This window comes from Colias eurytheme, chromosome 21, assembly GCF_061535395.1.
Source record: "Colias eurytheme isolate Ceu_HAF_F1 chromosome 21, ilColEury1 Martin Lab GWU primary, whole genome shotgun sequence".
In the NCBI taxonomy this organism is placed as follows: Eukaryota; Metazoa; Arthropoda; class Insecta; order Lepidoptera; family Pieridae; genus Colias; species Colias eurytheme.
This window is the reverse complement of record NC_143000.1, coordinates 6,160,052-6,186,648: the sequence shown is the minus strand read 5'-3', so window position 1 is coordinate 6,186,648 and position 26,597 is coordinate 6,160,052. Positions and strand designations below refer to the sequence as shown.

Here is a 26,597-nt window from a genome sequence, read left to right as displayed (position 1 = left end):
TTAGATAAGCAATGTCAGGGTTGAGGTGAATAAGTTGCATCTTTATATAGGAAACAATCGCTTGCCGTCTTGTTAGTCGGCTCCCAGACATAGTGCCAACTGGACGGAATATTAAAAAAAAATATTAAAAACAGTGAAAATGCCGCCAATAGCTGTGCCTAACGAGGTAATTCGAAATTTAAATTACTTTTTTTATTTTTTTTTTACGTGCTAATGACATGTCAAAGACGACAGTTTTAGTGTTTTTATTTTTTTTTTAATAAAGTGGTGTTAACTTTTTTTCGGGGGATTTTTAAATGCAATTTGAATGAAGTATTAAAATTATTTATTTTTCATGTGCTAATTACATGTTAAAGACAGCAGTTTTTAGTGTTTTCGTTTTTCTTTTAATTAGTGTTGTTCTATAAATTTCTTTTTCGGAATTTTTAGGCACCAAAGAAATCCCTTCGGGTTGCTCTAATAGGTCAGAGCACTTTTGCTGCGGAAGTTTTCAAACTACTACAAAAAGATGGCCATCAAGTGGTTGGTGTTTTTACAGTGTTGGATAAAGGCAACAGAGAAGACCCTTTGGGTAAGTTAATTTTTTAATTAATTAAGTTAATTTTTTATTACAAGAATATTTTATAAAAATGAAGTGAAATTTTTAGATGTATGATGCAAAGAACTAATTTATTGAGAGAGTCTCAAGTTAAAAGATATGTAATATTTTTGTTTTGTAGTTTTATATTTTCATGACTTTAGCTGAGAAAATCTTCTGTTAAATTTTAAATTATACAGAAAGATTTTTTATAACACTAAAGTATTGTTAACATTATTTTATTGCATCAAATTACATCTATGGAACTTAATTATACCTAATTATAATTATAAGGTAATTTTATACGTTACAGTAGTTATAATTGATTTATTCTAACACTGTCGTTAAGGAGAGTAAAATGCATCTTATATAACATAGAATCATTTATAAATTTCAATGTTGAATTTATTTATTTTTTTCTAGCTACGATTGCCGCCAAACATAACGTTCCACTGTTCAAATATAAAACGTGGAGAATAAAAGGAAAAGTCATTCCGGAAATTCTTGAAGAATACAAATCGGTATGTTACACTTGAATTCATAAATTATATAAATCTCGCCAATATTGAATAATCTCCAATAATCAATTTTAAAAAATGATTTGATTCGGTGATAAAAACTGTTACTAACTAATCAGCTGTTACTGACAGCTAAGTAAGCTAAGTAACGGACAGCTGTTAGATCGTTTTAACCGTGGATTAAAACACGTTTTTTACCTATTCATTGCCATAAAAGAGCTGCTTAAAAGGGTTTGAAACTCAGTACTATTAATTATTATTGACACCGAAAGATTGCACAATATAAAAAATCGTGGCAAAGACAGCACATAGTTTATTTAATCTAATTTAAACAGAATGTTAATCAAATCGGAAATAACATAAAAATGTACCAAGAACAGAAAGAATTTATCACAAGAACTTCTACATACGAGAATTAATTTAAAATTGTATTGCATGTGTATTCTGAGAATTTCATGCAAATTGCGTGGTTAATGCAGATTATATTATGAGAGGGCGATTCCGCAATCCATGTACATTCTAGAATGATTTATGACATGATGTAGACAATTTATTTCACTAGTAGCCGTGTTAACAAAATGTGGAAAGGAAATTATGACAGAAAATTCACTTGCTTGCACTGTGTAGCTGTCAAATTGACATTTCACGCATATAATATTAATTTAATTAAAAAAAATCATATTTCCTCAGATCTTGGAGACTAGTATTTGTTTTCAAAAATAAATACCTCTGAATTATTATGTAGGTAGTGCATCTAATCAATACATTATATGTAATACTTAATAGGTTTACGATGCAACTTCCTACTTAGCTGATTGTTAAATTTTTGTTTCTTTAGTAAACCTACTGAGTACATCTAAATCTAAAATGGATAGCAAAATATACTTCTACCGTTCTAATCATTATAAAACAAATCATTAGCTACATAAATGATGTGTCTCGTGTACTACAAACCTTATCAATACCTTGCTTTAGTAATAGCACGAAAACAGTCAGTGACTCTTAATGATACTATACATGAACTCATTTTCAAACAATATCTATGAGGAAGCAGTTAATTTATATATTGATACTGGGGTCGTTTTGTGACAACAATTTCTAGTTTATCTCTTATAGCTATTGTTATTTTGCGAATATTATTAGACAGATATGTATTGGGACAATATGATTTATGAATATTTATGCTTCTATTACATTGTAAGCACATAATTATTGATTACCTACACATCACGAAACATTATTTATGTGTGATTTTTTTTAATTGGGTAACTTTTTTTTATCAACTTTATTGTCTAAAATGTATCTAATAACTAATAAGTAAGTAATAAATGAAAGATTCCCAAAAAATACCAAATAGGCATAGCGATTAAAATATTACAATACTTACCTATAAATTAACAGTTTTTAATACGTTAATTACTTGGGATTCCCTTTGTCTTTAACGACATAATAGACACAGGTTGATAGGATTTAATTTATAAAAGTATTTATTAATTTTCATTTAAATAAATATTAGGAAAGATGGTACTATAAATACAGTATATCATTTATCTGATTAGTCATATCTAAGGAATGGTTTGAAAGCAGGTCGCTTAGTACTTCATAGCTGAAATTCTTTCTGTCTTAAAATGCATTTTGTTGCATGCTACCATAAGCACAAAAGTAACAGGATCTCAATAATTAAGTAATAAAACGCGAAAATATAATATACTTAAATAATATAAATCGATAAAAAATAAATAAATCACACGCTATTAAAATCACGTATTCGTCTTTTTACACGCAATAATCAGTTTTATGGTGATAACCATGGGTTATGGGTTATCACGGGACCATAAAGATAGCCATAGTTATATAATTAAACGAAATCTTTAATATACACCAATATTGATATCATTTATAAGGTGTGCTAATTTTTTGACCACAAGACAGTTTCTAGTAGCGTTACGTTATTAGCGTAAATTGCACGCCTCATAAGCGAAGCGTTGAGGTGGGTACTACATGGTACTACTGTCACTTCGCGCAAAACATCTGATTTTTCAAACTTAAAATGTCTTTATGTATCATACATTGCACTTGTAAGATAATACATACACACACATATTCAGAAAAAACACTATTTTTAACATTCATGATATTTTTGATGTCATTTTTGTTATTTAAACTAGTTAAAAAACAGTTTAAAAAAGTTCTGTCTTGGACGTCCGTGTGTCTGTATGTGCGGAGGATTTTCTTGTTAACACGATAGCGACCGAAATACTTTACTAATCGAGTCTTTTTTTTTCTCTTACGCTTGAGTATGCTCAGGAATAGAACCCTTTCATTTTACAGGGTCTGATTCGATGTGGTTTAATTGTTATTAAATAAACAAAAATAATAATTAATAAATATAATTATTAAAAAAAAATTATGAGGCGTGCACTTTTGGATTTTCCAAATTATTTTGCTACTATTAAGTATTATATTGTGGTTCTAGTGAAACAATAAATTGTTTTTGAATAGGTACATTAGAGGCTTTAATAGATAATATCATATATTATGGTACCAAAGTACATTATATTTATTGTTAAATTAGTACCTATTGACTAATACAATTGATGTTTATTGTTTAAATTGTTTATATTTTCGTGCATATTAATCCGTATATAAATCTAAAATAACCGTTACTTTCAAATGTTTTTACCAGAATGATGTGGAAACATCGACAAAATTTCTCAAGACATTCCTCAAAAGCACTTGAACATAATTCATAATATAATTGGATTAACAATCTCTAATAATTAAAGCTTACGCTAAGACTGACGAAACTATAAAAATTTTGTATCTCCTAGAACATTTATGTCTCTAGATTTCAGTCCTAAGTTTTGAATATCTAAATTGAAATTATAAATATTTACACAGGCAACCAAATTACCTACCTACAACACACTTAAATATTGCCAATCCTATCCATCATACCTGTATTTGTATTATTAACCGACTTTAAAAAAAAGAGGTTATCAATTCGACCGGTATATTTTTTGTGTTATTCGTGAATATTTCTCTAGACTGTATAGTTAGTAACAATTGAAAGATTTCGACTCTATGAGACGTCGTATCAACAGTCTCATTAGCATATTGATAACTGATAACAAAACAAAACACTTGTTATATAATTTTATCGAAGAGCGATAAATGGCACGCGTTTGTAAATATTGAAAAATGTATAAACGGTAAGATTAAATTAAGGAAAATTTATGGGCCAAATAGGTCAAACTACGTACCTAGTAGGAAATTCTGATTATTTTTGGTAGGTTTTTTCGCATCAAAGAATAAATATAAGCTGAAAGCGGTGGTATATATTCAAAATATGATTCAAAATAAGCTTGAGTTTAAACTAAGCAAATCGTATTATTAAGTATCATACTTAATTATTTTTTTATGTAATTCATCATGATGATAAATCGTTATAAAATAATTCTACATATTGTCTTTTGTTCCAGGTAAACGCAGAGCTAAACGTCCTCCCATTCTGCACTCAGTTCATACCAATGGAAGTTATATTATTCCCCAAATACCAGAGTATCTGCTACCATCCAAGCATCTTGCCCAGACATCGGGGAGCCTCTTCTGTTAACTGGTTGGTTACTATAAATATTCATTTGCTTTTTATTAATGCAATGAGCATTTTTTTTCAGCCAATACTACTTATACGATATGTAGTAAAAAAAAACTGATGAAACCGATGAACTGAACATGATTAGTATAAAATCAGATTATAGCATTTTAAAAATATTTGTTTCGTATATTAAAACAAATCCAAATAATTTAAATACATTAATTTCAGGACTCTCATCGAAGGTGACACGACATGTGGTCTCTCTATATTCTGGGCTGATGATGGATTGGACACCGGACCGATTTTACTTCAGAAATCTTTCCCCTGTACCATTGATGACACAGTAGATACGATTTACAACAGATATTTGTATCCAGAAGGTACGGAGATTACTATTTATACGAAAAATGAGTTACAAATTGTCTTTATATGCTCCTGTAATGGGACAATTAAGTCATCGACATATTAAAATTAATTTTATTATCTTTTATAGGTATAAAGGCATTAGGAGAATCAGTAAATATGGTTGCTAATGGAACGGCACCAAAAATTACACAAACTGAAGAAGGAGCTACATACGATCCAGCTCTATTCAAGCCAGAAACACATCAGGTATTTACTATTGCATCCCTCTTTAATATATTCAATAGATTCGATTAAATAAAAAACAACACACAAAAATTAACCAAATTATACAAAGACGATATTAAAACAGAAAGTAAAACTATGGTTAATGATACATATAAAAGTATAAGTTATTGCAGTTTTAATTCCTTTTTCAGATCGACTGGAGTAAAGGTGGTGTAGCCTTACACAATTTCATCAGAGGATTAGATTCATCACCAGGTGCAACCACGTTTATTAAACCTCAAACCAAAGATGGAGTTAATGAAGAAAGTGAAGCCAATGTTGAAATTAAATTCTTCGGATCGTCTCTCTGGGAAGGAGAATATGAAACAGAAGGAGATAAAATATATATTCCTGGCCTAAAGAAACCCGCTGTTATTCACGAAGCAGGATTATTGATCACAGCTAACGATGGAATTAAGGTAAGTTCCCAATGAAAAATTACGCTATGAAGTTACTCTTTCTAAAATGTAACAATTTCATGAACGTTATTATTTTTTATTTTCAGTTAAACATCCAAAGATTAAAAGTGAACGGAAAAATGATTGGAGCACAAAACTTCTTCAAGGCTAGTGAGAGCAAAGTATCTTTAGAATTAACAGATGAAGAAAAACAATTCGTTGAAAACGCAAGAAACATTTGGAAAGCTATCCTTAGAATCGATATTGAAAATGATACAGACTTTTTCGAATCCGGTGCTGGATCTATGGATGTAGTTAGATTAGTCGAGGAAGTTAAAGATATAGTCAATGTAGAATTACAAAATGAAGACATTTACATGAATACGACCTTTGAAGAATTCTACACAGTCGCGATACTAAAAGCTAGAGGGGAATCTGGAAATCAAGAAATTGTGTATGATGGTGTTGAACTCGAAGTGAATAAAATGAAAATCAAATTCCCTACACAATTATTCATTAATGGAGAATTCGTTAACGCTGATAGTGGAATGAAATTAACATTAATAAATCCCAGTGACGAAACTGTTATATGCACAGTAGAAAGCGCATCCAAAAACGATGTTGACAAGGCTGTTAAGGCAGCACATAAAGCTTTCGAAGAGGGCGAATGGTCGAAGATTAGTGCTAGGGAACGAGGGCAAATATTATTTAAGTAAGTATAAAAAACCCTTTCGCATATTCCATTCCTGACATTATATTATTTAAACAATCTACTGGCAAAACTATTATAACTGCAGAATAGATAAAGCAATTTATATATTTTTGAAGTGAAACTCCTTTAGAGTAAAATTGCAAGGTCGCCTCATAGCAAACACGTCATGGAGTAAGGCGACGATTTTGGTATCTTTAAATCTTGCCATAGAAGTTTCACTTCTGACACGTGTAATCAGCACACGCTGTTTATCGTAGCATAATTATCTTCATTTATCACTTTGAAAACTCAGTAATAAAATCTGTCAACAGACTAGCAGACCTAATGGAACAGCACAAAGAAGAACTAGCAACAATCGAGTCAATCGACTCCGGTGCAGTCTACACATTAGCTTTAAAGACCCACATAGGAATGTCAATAGAAACATGGAGGTATTTCGCTGGATGGTGCGATAAGATCCAAGGGTCTACTATACCTATTAATCATGCAAGACCAAATAGAAACTTGACGATGACAAAGAAAGAGCCCATTGGTGTTTGTGCGCTCATCACACCATGGAATTATCCCTTGATGATGTTGTCGTGGAAAATGGCGGCTTGTTTGGCAGCTGGAAACACCGTTGTTATGAAGCCTGCTGCTGTAAGTTAAAATTTGCTATTTTCTTTGCTGCCATCTCTATAAATAACTAGCGCTCCGCCCCGGCTTCGCCCGTGGTACATATTTACGTTTTCTCTACATAAAAACCATCTTCGTACTTCAAGGAATATAATAAAAAAAGAATTATCGAAATCGGATCAGCCGTTCTCGAGTTATGCGCTTACCAACACATTTTGCGATTCATTTTTATATAGGGTCAACCGGGGCAAATGCAACTAAAAAATAACAAGTTTCAAGTTTGATCGGTTGCAGTTATCTCCTTTTATATTTGGTCATTTATTTGACCCATTTATTGTTTTTTGTATTTATTCAAGATTATTTTAAACCAATCAAGCAATACAGTAGTCTTATAAATAACTGGTAGTGAGAATATTTCCTAAAATTGGTAGAAAAAGTTACATTAACCCCTAGTCGGGGGTAAATGCAACTAACTGCCATAGCTCTTCTTCTATTTCATATAAAACAACGAATATAGAATATATTTATGAGATTTCATGTTATTCATAGGATTTTGAACTGGATTACCGTGTAGCAAGGACGAGTTTTCAGGAAAAATCTTATTTTTCTAAATGTGGGGCAAATGCAACTATTTGTTAGAGAATTAGTGTGGGGAATGCAAAAAACTTATTCATCGATATATTTTTATTATTCTATATATATATACAATAACGTTATCTATACAATAACGTTGCGATCGTAGATGGCGCCGCATTATTTAGAGGAAAATCTCATGTACCTACTTTGATTTACCACTTTAAATCGCAACAAAAAAAAATTACAGTGTACTACCTACTAAGTCAATTTTAGTTTTTGGTCAGAACAAATAATATTCTTTGTGTTAAATATTGTTAAAAACGTAAACCAAACAAAATACGTTTATTAGTTAATCCACCGTTCACTAAAAATTACTTGAACAATCACAGAACTATCCTACCTATCGTTTTTAGATAGTCTTTAACCACGCGTTATCTAATTTTAATTTTACTTATGAACCCGTCTCTGGGTATAATATCGAAGAAATAATCGATGGTTCTTCTTTAATTAATCATAAAGAAAGTATATTTTGACTACCAAGAAGGATACATAATAAAAATATCGACACTGTCACATCACTAGTGTTTTTAGTTTCATACAAAAATATAAGGGGCTATTGTAACTAACCTCACAGTTGCAATAACCCCACAGTGAAATTTTCATGAGGCAATTGTAACTGCATCAATAACACAAAATAGAGTCAACTAACGCATTAAAAATATAAATGAAATATGCTTAACGGCTTGTGATAATCGTGTCCAATCAAAAACACCTGCAAAAAATCACTCCTAAACAATTTTTTTGTCTGTAAAACTCGACACCTGTTTTTACGCACACCAACTTCAAAATAGCGGTTTGACAAAATGGCCTATCAATCAAATAGTTTTCATCGTAGAGGCACCATCTATTACTTGTAAGATTTATTAGTCGTTGAGTTATTGAATCATAGGTGGCGATATATTACAACAACTCTAATAAATTAGTTATGATAACTAGTTGCCATAGCCCCATAGTTGCATTTGCCCCGGTTGACCCTATAAGAAGACTAGCGGTCCGCCCCGGCTTCGCCCGTGGTACATGTTTACGTTTTCTCTACATAAGAACCATCCTCGTACTTCAAGGAATATAATAAAAAAAGAATTATCGAAATCGGTTCAGCCGTTCTCCAGTTATGCGCTTACCAACACATTTTGCGATTCATTTTTATATATAAGATTAAAAACGTAAAATATCATATTAGATTGTACCTACAGTAATTATGAACTCAAAAAATATTACGAAACTTGAAAAAGATAAAAATTTTAAAGATTATGTTTTAATTTAAATATTAACTAGTGTAATAAACCAATACATACAGTTACAATACCTCAAAATCTATTTAGACCTTTTTTGCTCGTAACAGAATGCCATTTTCTATCGACATCGAATATTAACACATACTAAAGATTCACCAACATGTACCAGTAAAATTTCGTAACATCACTTTTTCGCAGACCTATTTCTGCCTCTATCAATTACCCCACTTCAAATTTTCCATTTTTGCTTAAATCTTGCTTCTCAAAGTTTTCCCCCTTTTTTATACAAATAAACAATAAATCCATTTTCCATATTTCTCCCTATTAACAACTGCTTTTCCATTTTTCTTCATAACTAATTAACTAACTATAAACATCTGATTATCCATTTTCTACTCTTCCACATAATTACATCCCATTTTCCATCTCAGGTATGTCCTCTAACAGCACTAAAGTTCGCGGAACTTTGTGTCCGTGCGGGAGTTCCCCCGGGAGTAGTTAACATTCTTCCTGGAAGTGGTACAGTTTGTGGACAGGCGTTGGCTGACCATCCGTTGGTCAGGAAACTTGGCTTCACTGGCAGTACTGAGATTGGTAACTATACTATTTTAAATCGAAATATAAATAAATAAAAAATCTTACTTATATTATGAATGCGAAAATTTGTTTGAATTTCTTTCGCGTCACTACAGAGAAGTTTTAAGTTCTTCTTGTGTCTGGGAGAGATAAAGAGAGAGGGTAGAAAGCTAATGATATTTTGAGACAATTTATCTGTCTTGAATGGTTCGATATAAATATAATTTGGGAAAGATATTGGTGTAACATCATTTACGAGGAAAAATTACGAATACCTACTTGTTTATTCTGAATGTTTATAATTATTTTTCACACAATTCTTTTTTCAGAATCTATATGATAATGATAAAAAATTTAATAATACTTTCAGGTCAAACTATCATGAAGTCATGTGCTGTTTCTAACATGAAGAAAGTATCACTAGAGTTGGGCGGTAAATCACCGCTTGTCATCTTTGAAGACTGTGATCTAGACAAGGCTGTAAGAAATGTAAGTGAATACTTTTATATTAAACTAGCTGTCCACCCCTGCTTCGCCCGTGGTATTTGTTTATGTTTTCTCTCCTAAGAACTATCCTCGTACTTCAAGGAATATTATAAAAGAAGAATTAATGAAATCCGTTCAGCCGTTCTCGATGTTTGCGCCTAGAAACAGATTAGGCCATTCATTTTTATTATATGGATAAATTAATGTCTTTATCAATCTATATCTATCTTCTACCGTTTCTCTTATTATTGAGTTATAATAAAAAGAAGTTCAAAATATAACTTACCTAAAATATTTCCAGGGTATGGGTTCCGTATTCTTCAACAAAGGTGAAAACTGCATCGCTGCTGGTCGACTCTTTGTAGAGGAATCGATTCACGATGAATTTGTAAGGCGAGTAATTGAAGAGACCAAGAAAATGAGCATCGGTGATCCCTTGAACAGAGGAACAGCACACGGACCACAGAACCATAAAGCACATATGGATAAATTAATTGAGGTGAGTTTAAACCTATTATTTATGGAAGACAACATAGTATAGCAGCTTCCTATCTGTATTTACAAGCTGGGAACTGTAAAGAAACGGCGAATAAGATTGGATAAATTTATATTAATAATTTCAATATAAATTCTAATCCTGCGCTTTAAATTTGTTTTTACATATTTAATAAATAATGGGTATCACATCTTTTGTAATTACCATTTTCAGAATAAAGTACCTTTTTATTTTGATACGAGACTGTGCTTGGTCTTTTATCGGAAAGTGAAATGAAAACATCCATTCTCTTATAAGTTCCATTAAACGAATAAAACAAGAAAAAAATATATATTATAAATCACATATTACATTACAAGCTTTATTTACCTTTTTGAGTGTAACTTCTAAAAACATATGTATTGGAAATTGAAAAACCATTCGTCCACAGTTCGTAGAGCGAGGCATTCAAGATGGCGCCAAACTAGTGTATGGCGGGAAACGCGTTGACAGACCGGGCTACTTCATGGAACCCACCATTTTTGTTGACGTCACAGATGACATGTGGATCGCTAAGGAAGAGTCTTTTGGACCTATTATGATTATTAGCAAGTTTAGCAGCAAGTGAGTTTTTCGATACAATTACGAATGTATTATTTTTGTATGAACGGTTAGGAGTAAAAGTTTTCCTACGAGTAATTTGTAGTTGGGACTATAGATATTGTTGCACAATAAAGTAAATATGTATATCTATTAATATTGTTTTTAAAAAAAATATGCATCTTTTTGGTTATTAAATCTATAGGGCCTAAGTACTAGCTGATAAAATAACGGATAGCCCATCTAAAACTCTTGCATGTAATTTTTTGTAAATTATTTGCCATTTAATCTAACAGATCAGCTAAACAGTACAATATACCCAGAAACTATGAAACCGGCCAAAAAAATCTAAACTCTTATTATTACCGAAAATCTAATACAAATAATTTCTCAGATGCATCGACGACGTGATTCGTCGCGCAAACAACACAGAATACGGTCTAGCGAGCGGTGTGTTCACAAAGGATGTATCCAGAGCGATGCAGTTCGCCGAAAAGATAGAAGCGGGAACCGTATTCGTCAACACGTATAACAAGACAGATGTAGCAGCGCCTTTCGGAGGCTTCAAACAGTCTGGTTTTGGAAAAGATTTAGGTAAGCTTAAATTATTATTATTTTATGTTTGACCAATTTATATTTCATTTTCAATATTGTTAACAAAACTCTGTTCTGTTTTAAACATTTAAAAGTTCAATTAATTTTAATATCTTCTTATTTTCTCATAATGTTGGGTCATATTCTTCAGGAAATAATATTTGAACTGATAACAATATGTATATCTGTATTCTGTAGGTATATAATATGTACATCCCATTTTTATAACTATTTCAACTAATACTTAACTCATCCAATTTTTCATTGTATTTTTAATGCTTATTTCATTGTTTACAGGTCAAGATGCACTCAACGAATACCTCAAAACGAAAACAATTACAATAGAATATTAAGAAACTAATTAATGTACAATAAATATATCGTATTTAAGTTTTATTATAGTTTATATTTTTAATAAAAAATCTTTTAATTATATTGCTTTGTTTTTATTCCTATTCCAATTAATATATCTATCTATCTATAACTTAACTTTTACAAATATTAACTGAAACTTTGAGACAAACAAGATTGTTGTTATTGGTATAACATTATTGTTTTAATTGCAACTATCATATTATCTGTAGTACTGATAATAGACGAAATAAGAAAAATACAGTTTTCGTGTGTGTGACATCCATTATATATTTATGAGAAATACCCTGAAATATTTGCCATGCCCTCTTAAAATGAGACAACAACATCAAAAGAATCACACTGTGTTGCCAGATTTCGATCGCTATAATATAATTTAAGTGTTTGAAAATCAAATTAAATTATTGCTTTTTATTTTTTTCTAGGGTTATAAATCATTTTAAAATGAAATAAACCATCTCGAAATTGACTTTTAAAAAATCACAGCTTGTATGTAGATTATCATATGAGGCCAAAAAGTATGTGTTTAATGCAAATGAAAACCAAAAACCATATTTTAAAAATATAATATCGAACAAACATAACATACTGTTCACTTCTTAAACATAAAAATTAAAAATACGCGTAAGCTCCATAAACTACATTATAAGTTAAAGCTACCATTTTATTTTATTATTTTAATAATAAAATTTAAATCGAACATTACTGTAAAATTAAAGTACATGTATTTGTAAACGTTTAAACTAACCAATGTTAACATTTTGATTTACGATTACAACCTCTTTGCGTAAATCTCCCGAACCGATTTTACAATTATCTGCTATGTGAAGACCTTCCGCGCTGAAAAAGGAAAAATAATAAAATAAAAATGTATGCGTGTACTAGAGTACACACGTAAGAAGTGAAACTTCTTTATGACCTTAAAAATGTCACGAGTATGGCGTAACGCAAAAATGTCACGCGTACGGCGTAACGCAAAAATGTCACGCGTACGACGTAACGCAAAAATGTTACACTAAATTTTTGTCCAACCCCGATAAAGAAGTTTCACTTCAATAAATATATGTATAAGCTACCGAACCATCATTGAAAAACAGAGACAACAGATGAACAAACAGAAAGAACAAAACTGATGCTATTTTACAGAAACACATTCATATTTTGCTTCAAGAAGCAAATTTCAAAAAGCAATAGTAGAAAGCATACTGCCTTAATTTACCAATAAATCTGTGCTGATACATCAGTTAGGCAATAATATCAGAATAAACAACTACTCCGAATCAATACGCGTCTATTAGTTTTCTAATTACTGACTTTGAAAACATTACTGCCTTAAAATAAAGTGTAAATTTTAATGAATATTTTACACAAATCAGACTTTTTAACAGGTGATTATGAGTCAAATTACTTAATAGTATTTATATTAATTCTATTTATATAAATTTTACTTACTCTTCATGGTACAAAAGATCGTCCATTTCACAGCGTATGCTCTGTTCAGAGCAGTCCTGTATGACTGTGTCTGTTAGTTTCACTTCAGATCCTAGATACATTTGTATGCCGACACCGCACTTTTTTATCACGCAGTTTCTTAGTTCAACCTGAAGTTTTATAATAAATAATTTATCGTGTTTTTTTCTTTTCAGAATCCATAATTTATAAAGTATTTGAATCATAAATGATTTCATCCTACTGTTGTACCTCCATCATACTCACATTGCATTGTTTGTAGAAATATTTGGATATGCATTTGAATGGATATTTGTTACTGTTTCAAGAAAAACGGCAGAACACATTTTGACGAAAATAAGCAAATATGAAGCTAATGCATCAGAATAACTCGTAAAAAGAAAAAATTAAATTGAAAATGCATATAACTAAATTCTAATACAATATTTTGAAAAATAGCTACTTACTTGAGCGCCTTTATGAACGACGATTCCGGAATAAAAGTTTTCAAACATGCAATGCTCCAGCAGTATTTTAGCGCCCGCCTGAGCGACAATACCTTGTGCACAATCACTCTAAGTATAAGAAATAAAATAATTCTTTTGAATAGTCACAAATGAATTATTTACATACCAATTTTCTTTAGTCAATGTAATTGATGATATTATTATAAAGTATAGGGATAAATTACCAAGCAAAGGTATTCTATGACTTTAAAAATAAATACAATTAAAATTTCTCTTTTTATCTAAAAATAATAGCTATAACTGCTGCAAAATTTAATCTCTCTTATATATTACGTTTAATATCCAAAACAATAAAAAATAATTGAACAGGTAAGCTCAGATGTATTTACTGGAGATATTTATATGTAATTTTTGATATACAATTTTTTATTAATACTTCAAATAAAATAACAACTTACCTGACTGCTCATAGTATCATCGAGAAGCTCACACTTCCTCATATGAAGACTCCCAGATTTCATAACAATGATTGTGTTGACTTGTTCACAGTGTAGCGTCAAGTCTTGAAGCCTGCATTCTTCATTCAGCATTAGGAGACACGAACGCATGTCTGGCGCTTTTAATGTTGCTCCTGTGAAATAAATATTGTAGTCCTGCTATAGCACAAATGAATACTATTAAGAAAAATAACTGTTTTAAGCTATGGCTAATCTATATATTATACTATTCTGATTTCTGGCACTATAATAAATACATATCTTGATTACTTTGATTGAATAAAAATAATCAAACTCAAACTCAAAACTCAAACTCAAACATTTATTTATTCAATTAGACTACTTTTAGTAGCACTTTCGAATCGTCATTACATAAGTATTTTTAACATTTACCACCGATTCGGAAAGCAGTATCTATGGAGAAGAACCGGCAAGAAACTCCATAGTTGCTCTTTTAAAATCATATTGTCAATATTACATAATCTGTAACTTAAATCTAACTACATAATATATCATAATATGCCAAAGAACTGTCCTGTGGTTCTTACGCGACAACCCTCCATGGATTTTCATCTTCCATATATTCCTTAATGCTATAATAGGCTCTCTGAACTAATATATTTTTTACATAAGTTTTAAATTTAGCACTACCAAACTCTTTAATATTATGAGGAATTCTATTGTAAAAGCGTATACCTTGACCCATAAATGAATTTTTAACTTTAGCTAATCGGAAAAATGGCATTTCAATTCTATTTCTGTTCCTTGTGCCATAACAGTGTCTATCTCCTACTCTTGTGTGTACGTCGGCATTTTTGTGTACATGCAAAATATTATTAAATATATACTGTGATGGTACAGTAAGGATACCAGTATTCTTAAAGAGATCTCTTAGTGAGTCCCGAGCACGTAAATTATATATAGAGCGAATGGCTCTTTTCTGTAAGATAAATATAGTTTCTATATCTGCTGCCCTGCCCCATAGTAGAATTCCATAGGACATAATACTATGAAAGTAGCTGAAATAAACCAATCTAGCTGTATCTTCATCGGTGAGATGCCTTACCTTTCGGACTGCATATGCTGCTGAGCTGAGCTTACCCGCAGCGGTGTTGACATGGGCTCCCCACTGTAGTTTCTCGTCCAATGTTAACCCAAGAAATACAGTCGATTCTGTAGGGTGTAATACCTCCCCGTTCAAGGTAATATTTCTGCTCAACTTTTTAACGTTAGGTAGTAAAAATTCAACACAAGTTGTTTTTTTGGCATTTAATAATAAATTATTAGCAGTAAACCAGTCGGATATGTGTAAAAGAGTACTGTTCACTTCGTCAACATTTGGGTCATGCCTATCCACATTGAATATTAATGAGGTATCATCTGCAAACAGAACTATTTCACACCTATCCTGTAAATAATAAGGTAGATCATTGATATATACCAAGAACAAGAAGGGTCCTAAAATAGATCCTTGTGGAACACCAATGTTAATTGACGCACCGCTAGAACGTTCTCCATTAACAACTACAGTTTGTATCCTATCATGCAGGTATGAGGCTATGAGGTTCTGAGCTTGTCCTTTAATCCCATAGTGATTAAGTTTACGCAATAATGTACAATGTTCAACGCAGTCAAATGCCTTGGAGAGGTCACAAAATATCCCCAAAGCATTTTTTGAGTTTTCCCATGCCTTATATATATGTGTTAGTAGTGCAACTCCAGCATCTGTGGTTGAGCGCCCCTTTGTGAAACCAAACTGTTTGGTGTGCAGCAAATTATTAGAAGCAAAGTGACTAGTCAATTGGTTTAATATTAACTTTTCGAATACCTTACTTAATGTTGGTAAAATCGAGATAGGTCTATAGTTGTTACAGTCTTCTTGATCGCCTTTCTTAAAAAGAGGTATAACTTTACTAAGCTTTAGTAAATTAGGAAATGTACCATAGTCACAACACTTATTAAATATGAAAGCTAAATTGTTTGCAATATTTTCTATTATATTATTAACTAAATTTACGGACATTCCCCAAAGATCACAAGTGTTTTTTAAATTAAGTGTCTTAAATGCTGTAACAATATCATTAGCAGTTACGTGACGCAATTGAAATAATGTACTGCACCCCGCAACATGGTCCCTCAAAAAGGTCTCTGCAAGTACTGAAGACGAGTTTAAATTATTAGTAATGCTAGCAGGGACACTACTAAAGAAATCTTCAAAAGCAAGCGCAACATCAGCATTTTTGTCAATAACCATGCCATTATGTACAAGTTTTATGGTATTACTTGATTTGCTTTTACCCATTTCACCATTAATAATAGACCAAACTGTTTTAACTTTATTATCCGAGTCGCGTATTTTATCTCTGATATACAAACGCTTCGCAGTAAAACAAACAATTTTAAAAGTTTTTGAGTAATTTCTAACATATCTAAGAAAAGATGGGTCTTTATTATATTGCTTCATACCATATAACTCATAAAGAACGATCCTACACCTATGTATGCTAGGTGTCGCCCATTTACTAAATGGTAAATCCTTGGTAATATTTAAAGATTTAACTTTAAATATTTTTTCAAATTCATTATGAACTAAATTAAAAAGATTTTTAAACATTTCACAAGGATTATTATGACAGGATTGATCATTCAGTACGGGCAGGTTTTTATTAATATTATCTCTAAATTTATTAATGCCTTTTTTAGTTATAGGCCTAACATTAATTCTTTTAAATTCAGGTAAGCAATCCCATTCAAAAACTACTTTCTGGCCACAGTGATCCGAAGTGAGTGTATTGAGAATATTTTTCTCTAAACAGATGCAGTCGCAGTATATATTATCAATACAGGTTGCAGAAGTAGGTGTAATTCGTGTGGGTTCATTAAAAAGTTTATACAGATTAAATGACTGAAACAAATTAACAATTCGTGTTGCCGTTTGTGTTTGTAAAAGTATATCAATATTAAAATCACCACATACTATAACTTTTTTTTTACTCCTACTTAAACGCTTTAATATTTCTTCCATGACTGTCTCAAACATATTATAGTCACTGGAAGGGGGTCTATAAACGCAAACAATAATGTAACGCTCCAGTTCAACACAGGACAGTTCAATGGTCCGTTCTACAGAAAGACTAACAATGTCAGTTCGTTCTTTGCATTTTACACTATTATGTACAAAAATAAGAGAACCTCCATGAATAGCATATGTCCTGAAGTATATACTTTTTAATTTATAATTATCAATATTTATTAACAACTGACATTGTTTAAGCCAATGTTCTGTTACACAAAAAACCTTAATACTATTATAATTTAAAAACAATTCTATTTCTAATAATTTGCTAGCCAAGCCTTGAATGTTTTGATGTACAATAGAAAAGGTCTGCTTAGCTGTTGTCTTATATACTAGTTTAAATCTAGCTTAGGGCTAGATTTTCTGTCAACACTAGGTTGGTGTATATAATTACTACTACATAAAATTATAGTAGATCCAGGGTCTGATACCGAACATGTACCAGACTGGTTAATATTATATGCTATTAACATAGCAAGTTCTCGCTTATATCTAGATGGCAGATACACTGTATTCTTTGTCAAAGTAAAAGATTTAATACACAAATTAATGTCAAAGTAAATAAATGCATCACGATGATGATTTGTTACATTATACAATTTTAAATTCATATTATGAATTAATCTATTTTGTTCTTGTGTCAAACCAGGTAGGTATGGCAATGTACACAACATAAATTTACATTTAGTCTTACTACTAATTTCCAACATTTTTTGAAATCCTACATCAATATCCTTATTTTTTACATTTAAACTATCTCCATATAGTATAATTACAATATTATTCTTATTAAAGCTGAAATGATCAAGTGATTTGATTATATAATTAAATGAACTGTTAGGAGTGCAAATATTAGTGACTTTAAGCCCTAAATTGTTGAGCATAGCGCCAAAACCCTGACCAATATTATCTGACAACACAAAAATTTCCTGCTCGGAAAGGTGTTTAGTTTTACTAGTTGAAATTGTTGTCACGGGTTTTACACTATGTATGTCTGTGCAGTCAAGCTTATGGGGCGACGTTTGCTCATTGTCACTTTTTGAACACTGACATACATATTTATTGGTCAGCGACTCAAAGCGATCCATATTTTCAGTACTCAACTTAATTAAGTCATCTGCCTGTTGTATATGCTCGTTTATTTGTATTTGAGCAGCAGAATATTTTTGGTTGACATCATTTAACATATGACTTAAAGAGTCTATCTTCTCCTTTAATTCATTTGTTTCTACATCATACAAGATTTTATAGTATTCTAGATCCCTATGATATTTGTCTAACTCTTGAACCAGGTTTTTATTGTCTTTCTCTAATTGAACTACATTTTTTAAAGAACTCTTTCTAACAATTGATTGGGTACGCTTGATAAACTTACTTAATCTAAGGTATTTTTTCAACTTCTTATGTGAAGAGAAATTGATTTTTTTAAAGTTTACAGAGCCACTTAACTGTCCACATTCAACTAATTCATCATGAAGACTACTTGGTGTGTTGCATTGCCGCTTGGGATTGTCCTCTTGCACTTCCATTAAGCTACATTCCAACTCCGCGATACGGCTGAGAGCTATCTCATGGTCACTAGAGCACTGCTGGAAGCTGTCCACAACGTCTTGGAGGGCTTTGCACTTGTCTTCACTATAAATGTATTTCATGTGTAGTTCAGCCAGCTCGGCCTTTAGAAGAGAGTTCTTTTTAATTACTTCTTGAATTTCTAATTCACTATCATCCCGCTCTTGTATGAGTTTTTCACATAAAGATTGTGAAGCTTTCAAATCATGGAGTGTAGCTTTTAATTTGTTCTCCATGTCCTTAGCTACTGCCTTGCGGGTCAGCATGTTGTATTTTTTAGTTGCTGAAACAGATGAAAGAAAATGTATGAGATAATTATATTTGAATACTATTATGATAGTACTAAATGTTGATAAGTGTTTAACGGTATGATGTAGTAAAGAGTAAAGAATAATATTGTCTGGGGCGATAAGTTTTTGTCTTCTAAATTGCTTCCAACTTGTCAAGCAAAGTGAGACGGTAACTTTTGTGCCAATGTATTTATTGTGACGTAGCTCATTAAATATGAGCGGTGTTGGTATAACAAATGAATGTAGGTGTTGTTTATAATTAAATATGAAATTATAAAACTAGTACTCCCCTGGTTTATGGAAGAAGTTTGAATTTGGATAACCGTTGACACGTTGACCTCCGCGTTATACAAAACGTTGCGTAGATCCCATAGAAGGTGTGTTTCACAATAATTTTCACTTGTACATCAATGTAATGGTTAATAATTACTAATATTTTCTATTTAAGTACTATACAATTCGTTTTAAATAATTTTATAATTTAAAATCTAACAGCTGATGTTAACTTTGCTGTTGACACCACTTATAGTCACAATCACCACAATACAATAATTCACAACTGTGATGGAGCAATTACGTTAAACAATATATTAAATATTGGCATTTGGCTATTTATCACGAGCATTCAGCTAATCAAAGAAGTTTCTTTAAAATGAGGTGATGGATGGATCATTGAGATATATACATATGGAGACGACACCGCCTACATCACTTATATTCCGCTCAACATACGCCATATGGCGTAACTGCACGCTCATTTTTTATTTGTTTTAAAGTGAAACGCATCTTCGTGTGTGTGTGTGATATTGCACAAATAATACAAATAATACGGAAAAGTGCAAAGGAATAACTTTCATCGGTAAGTACCTAACTAGATAATAATTTTTAAAACTTAGAGCAAAAAAATGGCGCACAGATTTTGTTCGTGGTGTCTCCTCCATACGTAGTAATATTATCTCAATGGGATGGATGCACTTTTTTTTTCTACATAACTCGTAGGTCAGTAGGAGAAGGGTTATAAGATATAATTTATGAAGTTTTAAACAATGCAAGTGAAGACACAAGCAGAAAGACCTAATATAATATTGACACCATGGTTCAAATCAACAAAATAATAATAATTAGATACACACAATGAAGATAAAATACCTTTCAAGCTGCATATAGAAACACAGGACAATGGTATCTCCGGTATTTCATAAGCATTACTACATATAACCACTTCATCTGGCTCCAAAGCAAAGCCGTCTTCCACAGATGCTGTTATAGTTAATGTGTGTTCGTTTGTAAGATGAGTTTGTAGAAATTTCGATAGTTCTGTGAAATCTGATATTGAACCTCCTTGCCATAGCGCTACAACCTGGAAAGAAAATATGAAAATTAAATTGAAAGTGTAATTTTTTTCAACAATATAACGATATTTTGAAGTGAAACTTTTTTGTTGAGACTAAAATTTTAAGGTCGCGTCAATACCGTCACGTCATGGAGTAATGCGACGGTTTTGGTATATTTTAATCTTGCCAAAAAAGTTTTACTTCTGACACGTGAGCTCGGCACACACGCTCTTTTTTGTAATTAACTTATTCATTCAGAACATAGAATTTGTGTTTTCTTATGTTCGATTTCACATGGCTAGTCTGTTTGTTGTATTATTATTAATTTGTTAATTTTTCTTGTACCTAAATGAAAAACTTACATTCTTTTTACTTTTATTTTTCTGCCACAAGTTTTTGGCTTTGGCAATGTATCGCTCCCTTATTAATGGATCTTCATATAAATTCCATTTGGACATTATCCCATCTAGCCTTGTGTTTATTTCGGCATACGCAAGTATATCATTTGCTGGTAACATGGAGTCTATGAAAAAAGAAATAGTATATAATTATAATACCAAAATATGAAGGCTTTCAAAAATATGAATCTTGCATGCAATATTTTGAATTAGAATAAAATTATCTATTGAAATAAGTACAAGCATTCAAGTAAGTATAACACATCACTTCTAACATCTAAACTTTGTACAATCCAAATAGAATTACAATATTTTGTTAGGTTCTCATGACTAAATCCTTTTGATCAAATATGGAAAATTTATAGAACATTATATGCTAATATTGCAATGAAATAACATATTGTAATATTGTAGTAAAATAAACAAAGTAAATTCACTACCATCTTCATCAACAAGATCGTCGTCGCACATTGACAATTCAAAGTCCTTTAATTTCTCATGAGCGTTTATTGCACTATTCCGTAACAGTGTGATAGAGCGAGCCACACACCCAGGTATTTTGCCGTTGTGTAGATCAGACCATAGCACCATGCGATCTTCTATATTTTTGGGTAGAAGTATTTTACTGTCTTGGTCGTCCCATGGCATCCAAATGTTATCATAATAAAATCTAAAAAAAATTGGGTAAATGTTTTTTGTTTTTATTTCTATAATAACAAGACTAGCGGTCCACCCCGGCTTCACCCGCATATTTCGCAATAAAAGGTAGCCTATGTTCTTTCTCAGGGTCTAAACATTGTCTGTGCCAAATTTGATCAAAATCGGTTGAGAGGTTTAAGCGGGAAAGCATAGCAGACAGACAGACTGACAGACACAGTTACTTTCTAATTTATAATATTAGTAGGGATTAACTTGCACTTATATGATAAGGAATAATTTTATTGTTTGTCTATAAAACGAATAAATAAAGCAAATACTAATAAAAAAAACCTAGAATGTACCATACTAAACAGAGAACTTGAGAATAAATTTACAAGCATCAAAATTATTTTTTAAGCACTTTTTGCTGTGATCTGTCTCTTTCATGCTATCAAAAATATTGTAAAAAAATATGTTAAATTTACAATACAATACAAATACATTATGTTGTTTTAAGTAAAAAAATGCTTTACCTTAGTAAATCAATAAACTCCGCAGTGCTCGCTGCATTCACACACTCCTCTCTTTGTTTGATTGTCGGTCTCAATTCTATTAATGGTACATCAGTAACTGTTTCCGGTAGTGACACACCTTCATGCTGCACACTGAGCACTTCAATGTTCGCTGATAGTTCCTCAAAGTTCACTGATGTTACTGACACATAAGCTACGCAGGGAAATCTCACCTCTGGAAGAAAATACATTTATTTTCAGTGAGAGTAATAATGAGATCTTAATTTATTATGATATTAGAATACTGGATTTTCTTGATATTTATTTGTTTTGCAAATAAGCTTACTTTGCGATAAAAACATTATTTAAATAGGATGAAGCAGTTTTTTTAATCTAACCTACAGATATTGTTTGCATTGTTTCTAGTAAATTCATAATTTCCAATCTAATGCTAAGAAAATAACAATGCATTCGGAAATTGAAATTAACTTTAAGCCGTGTTACAAAAATTCTTACCAAACTTTTTGCAGAACTCTTTAGAAAGTTTCCACAGTGCATCCCAGCCTACAGGCTCCACTAAAGCCTCTGCGTGAATACACCATTGTTCTCTCGTATTCCCTCTGCCAGAACTGAATACTCTGAGTAGTTCTTGGAGAATTTCATTGTCACTTCGCACAAATGTGTACACTGCTGGCATCTGAAATCAATTGTTTCATATTTATTTCAACTAATTACAGTGCTTACAAAGATAACCTAGGCTTGTGTACCATACCATGGTTAATTTACGAATACGATTAGAGATATAGAGAGATAGCTCTCTACAAATAAAGTTTATCTAAATTAGGGAATGACAGTGTACATTACTAAAATTAATGACCGACGTATTAAACTGCATATAATAGCGGGTTCAAGTAATAGATGCATCCTTATTATAAGATCTAGGTTAAAATAATGAAAGGGTTTGTAAAAGACCGGTAAATCTGAGTCATACGTAAACTGAACGAATTAAACGATTAGTTATATTTTATTGTTTTCCTTTTACGTACCGTTATTCCTTTAGTTTATGTAAATTGTTATTTGTAATTAAAATCACAGTCAGTTCATTAATTGTTTTACAGTTTCAAAACATAAAATCCGTTTTAAAATTTGATTGTTGTCAGTTGACAGTTTTTTAATCGAATTGGCAAGTTGATTGGATTCTAGGCAATTGGACATTTGACATTTTGGACAAGTGCAGCTTATAACTTTGAAAACCAAATTATTACAATTTGTTCAATAATATAAGTTACAACTAATTGTTCAATAATATACTCATAATGATCTTCCAGCTTTTCGATACCTTAATATTTAAAATAGCTTTTTGGTTACAGTTAAGTTTACCGTCCGCGTCATTATAAATGTATGAGGTAGTAAAATAAATGCATGTGTGAATACTGGTGTGTGAATACATGAGACATGTTACTTGATGTATCTAGGTATATTCTATACTAATATTAAAAAGCTGAAGAGTTTGTTTGTTTGAACACCTCAGGAACTACTGGTCCGATTTGAAAAATTATTTCAGTGTTATGTAGCCCATTTATTGAGGAATGCTTTATGCTATAATTATATTGTACAAGCTTCCGCCCGCGGCTTCGCCCGCGTTGTGTTTTGATAAAAGGTAGCCTATGTTCTTTTTCAGGGTCTAAAGATTCTCTGTGCCAAATTTCATCAAAATCGGTTGAGAGGTTTAATCGGGAAAGCGTAACAGACAGACAGACAGAGTTACTTTCGCATTTATAATATAATTACAAAATAAAATTATAATTATAAAAATTATAAAATATAAATTATATTATATTTAATATACATATATTATACAGTAGGGATTATCACGCTTCGGAGCAGAGCAATGCGGGTAAAACCGCGGTGTGCAGTAATGTATAAGCACACTCGGCCAGTAGTACAATATATAATAATATTATGATAGAGAATACTAAATATATTTACTTACGCACGAGAACCATGACCTTCTTATCCTTGACACTTTATTTTCCTTTGTTATTGCCGAAAACCCTAAATTGTTTTTTTTTAGGTATTATATTAGTTAACTAAGTATCTAGATAATATTTATATCGCATTTTTTTTTGTTTTTTTTTATTACGCTTTTATTTAATGATCTAATGCTTATATGCTTCATCTGTATGTTTGTATGAAACCGAATCCTTACTACTCAATTTTTAACGAAGTTATGCTAGAAGTTATGCTCTCATAACATGATTTTTTTGAATTTAATTAATTACAATGCTACTATCAAATCGAGGGTACCTCACCTCTAAGGGTGCTTGCTATAAGGACCCGTCACCCGGGAATATGTGAAATATATTGTGTTAAGCGAGACTTATCTTTTTCTGTACAATTAATATCATGTACTTAGATTCGATCATTGCTTTTTTGTGTGAAATAGCAGCAAAGATCTCAAAGAGTTCTACTTTTGATCCGCCACAGCCCACAGACTAACGGATTTAATATATTTTTACACCTCCCTAATATGGGTATCAAATGAAAGGGCTTCACTAGAACACATTGATTATTTAAAAAAAAGACGTGTGGCACTCGGGGACTGCCGCGGTAAAGCTATTGCATAGCATGCCTTCAAGCCACACCTCAGTGTTTTTCGTTATGGAATTTCTGGATTCGGTCTCCGCGCTCAAGGCCCGCGATGGAAGCTATGCAATAGCTTAAAAAACGTTATAGACTATACTTATAATAAATCTGTAGAGAGGCCAATTCTGTACATGAAATATATTTAAAAAAAAACTATGAAGGGGTGATAAGGGATCGCTACTGATGCCAAAAATGCAATCAGTAAATTTTTTGTCTGTCTGTCTGTCTGTCTGTATATTCGTTATAGAAACAAAAACTACCGGACGGATTTTAACTAAATTTGGCACAATTATTCTTCATACTCCTGGGCAGGTTATAGTAAAAGAATCATGTAAATCGGTGTAGAAACACCAAAGTTATACATGAAATACGTTATAATAAAAAGTAAAACAACTAAAACCCAACTACGACAAAAAACGACGCTGAAAAAGTATAAAACAAGATTTTCAGAATTCCACTATGTAGAGATAAATTTTCATGTTTGGAAAGGCGTAGTCACACGTTACATATATCTACCGTAGTACTTTGACAACGTGTGACTACGCCTTTCCAAACATGAAAATTTATCTCTACATAGTGGAATTCTGAAAATCTTGTTTTATACTTTTTCAGCGTCGTTTTTTGTCGTAGTTGGGTTTTAGTTGTTTTACTTTTTATTATTTGTACTATTTTGGTGTTAAAGTGTATTTTTGGCGCATAATATTGACAAAAGTTAAATTGATGAACTAATAAAGAAGCTATGAACGAAAAGATGTGAATTATATATGCAATCAGCCCATGAATACAGGTAAAGTCAGAAGCAAATGCTAGTAATATATATATATATTCAACTACTATATTCAATATACTTGCACATGCAAGTAAAAAGCTTTCAAATGATACCAAACACGGCATATTTATCTTAACTTTATTTTTTTACTCTGTATGTTTTGTCCGCTAGAGGGCGCCACATTAGATTTTGTGAAATCCCATATAGCCTATAACCAGCGGACAATTAAGACGCTTCTAATGATATGTCATTTGTCGAATTCTGATAAGTAGTTTAGAAGTTACGAGGGAACAGATGAACATACATACATACATACATACATACATACATACATACATACATAGCCTGTCAAAATCATAACCCTCCTTTTGCTTTGCCGTAGTCGGGTAAAAAGTCATCGCGCGTGAATACAGAATCATGCCATAAGGATTATTTTTGTGTATCAGTTGCCGCGTTCGACGCGCTGCGCGGCGGGAGCTATAAAAATTAAAAAGGCGGCGGGTCTGCACCCGTTTCGCGTTGTCACGGCATCACGTGTTAATGGCTGAACCGATTTCGATTATTCTTTTCTATTATATTCCTTGAAGTACGAGGATGGTTCTTATGTAGAGAAAACGTAAATATGTACCACGGGCGAAGCCGGGGCGGACCGCTAGTCTCACATAAAGATTTACTAAAATACGAATTTATATGGACCTCACGCGTTCGCTTCGGGGTCAAGGATTGTTCCAGTTGTTTCCACAACATTAAACTATAACACGAATAGCCAAGTTATTACGCTAGTCATGTCTAAGCAAAAGGTATCTAAATTGTTGTCATTTATGTATATTATTACTGTTGGTTTTATGTCCTTTTGCGCAAACGCAGATCAGTTTTCCCGTCATGGTTCATACGCTGGCCTCTATGTTAATCGCATAGTGAAACGTATC

General features: G+C 31.7%; 2 protein-coding genes across 2 annotated transcripts; one reads left to right on the top strand and one right to left on the bottom strand.

Annotated features, from left to right (window-relative positions):
• The first annotated feature begins 14 nt into the window (after positions 1–14).
• On the top strand, positions 15–12,079 carry LOC149899176 (cytosolic 10-formyltetrahydrofolate dehydrogenase). The gene is made up of 15 exons (XM_090114480.1): positions 15–166; positions 430–571; positions 1,001–1,098; positions 4,578–4,714; positions 4,922–5,073; positions 5,187–5,305; positions 5,476–5,742; positions 5,829–6,433; positions 6,745–7,072; positions 9,351–9,513; positions 9,866–9,984; positions 10,283–10,480; positions 10,908–11,080; positions 11,451–11,650; positions 11,948–12,079. The coding sequence occupies exons 1-15, from the start codon at positions 140–142 to the stop codon at positions 12,001–12,003; spliced, it is 2,784 nt and encodes a 927-aa protein (XP_089970606.1). The 5' UTR covers positions 15–139; the 3' UTR covers positions 12,004–12,079.
• Positions 12,080–12,572: 493 nt separating this feature from the next.
• On the bottom strand, positions 12,573–23,422 carry nesd (SHC binding and spindle associated nessun dorma). Its single transcript, XM_090114502.1, has 10 exons — positions 23,300–23,422; positions 22,770–22,950; positions 22,275–22,488; positions 21,543–21,772; positions 21,067–21,227; positions 20,520–20,730; positions 14,397–14,569; positions 13,939–14,046; positions 13,475–13,623; positions 12,573–12,862 (listed from the first exon to the last, which is right to left on the bottom strand). The coding sequence occupies exons 2-10, from the start codon at positions 22,948–22,950 to the stop codon at positions 12,766–12,768; spliced, it is 1,524 nt and encodes a 507-aa protein (XP_089970628.1). The 5' UTR covers positions 23,300–23,422; the 3' UTR covers positions 12,573–12,765.
• Between the last annotated feature and the right edge of the window lie 3,175 nt (positions 23,423–26,597).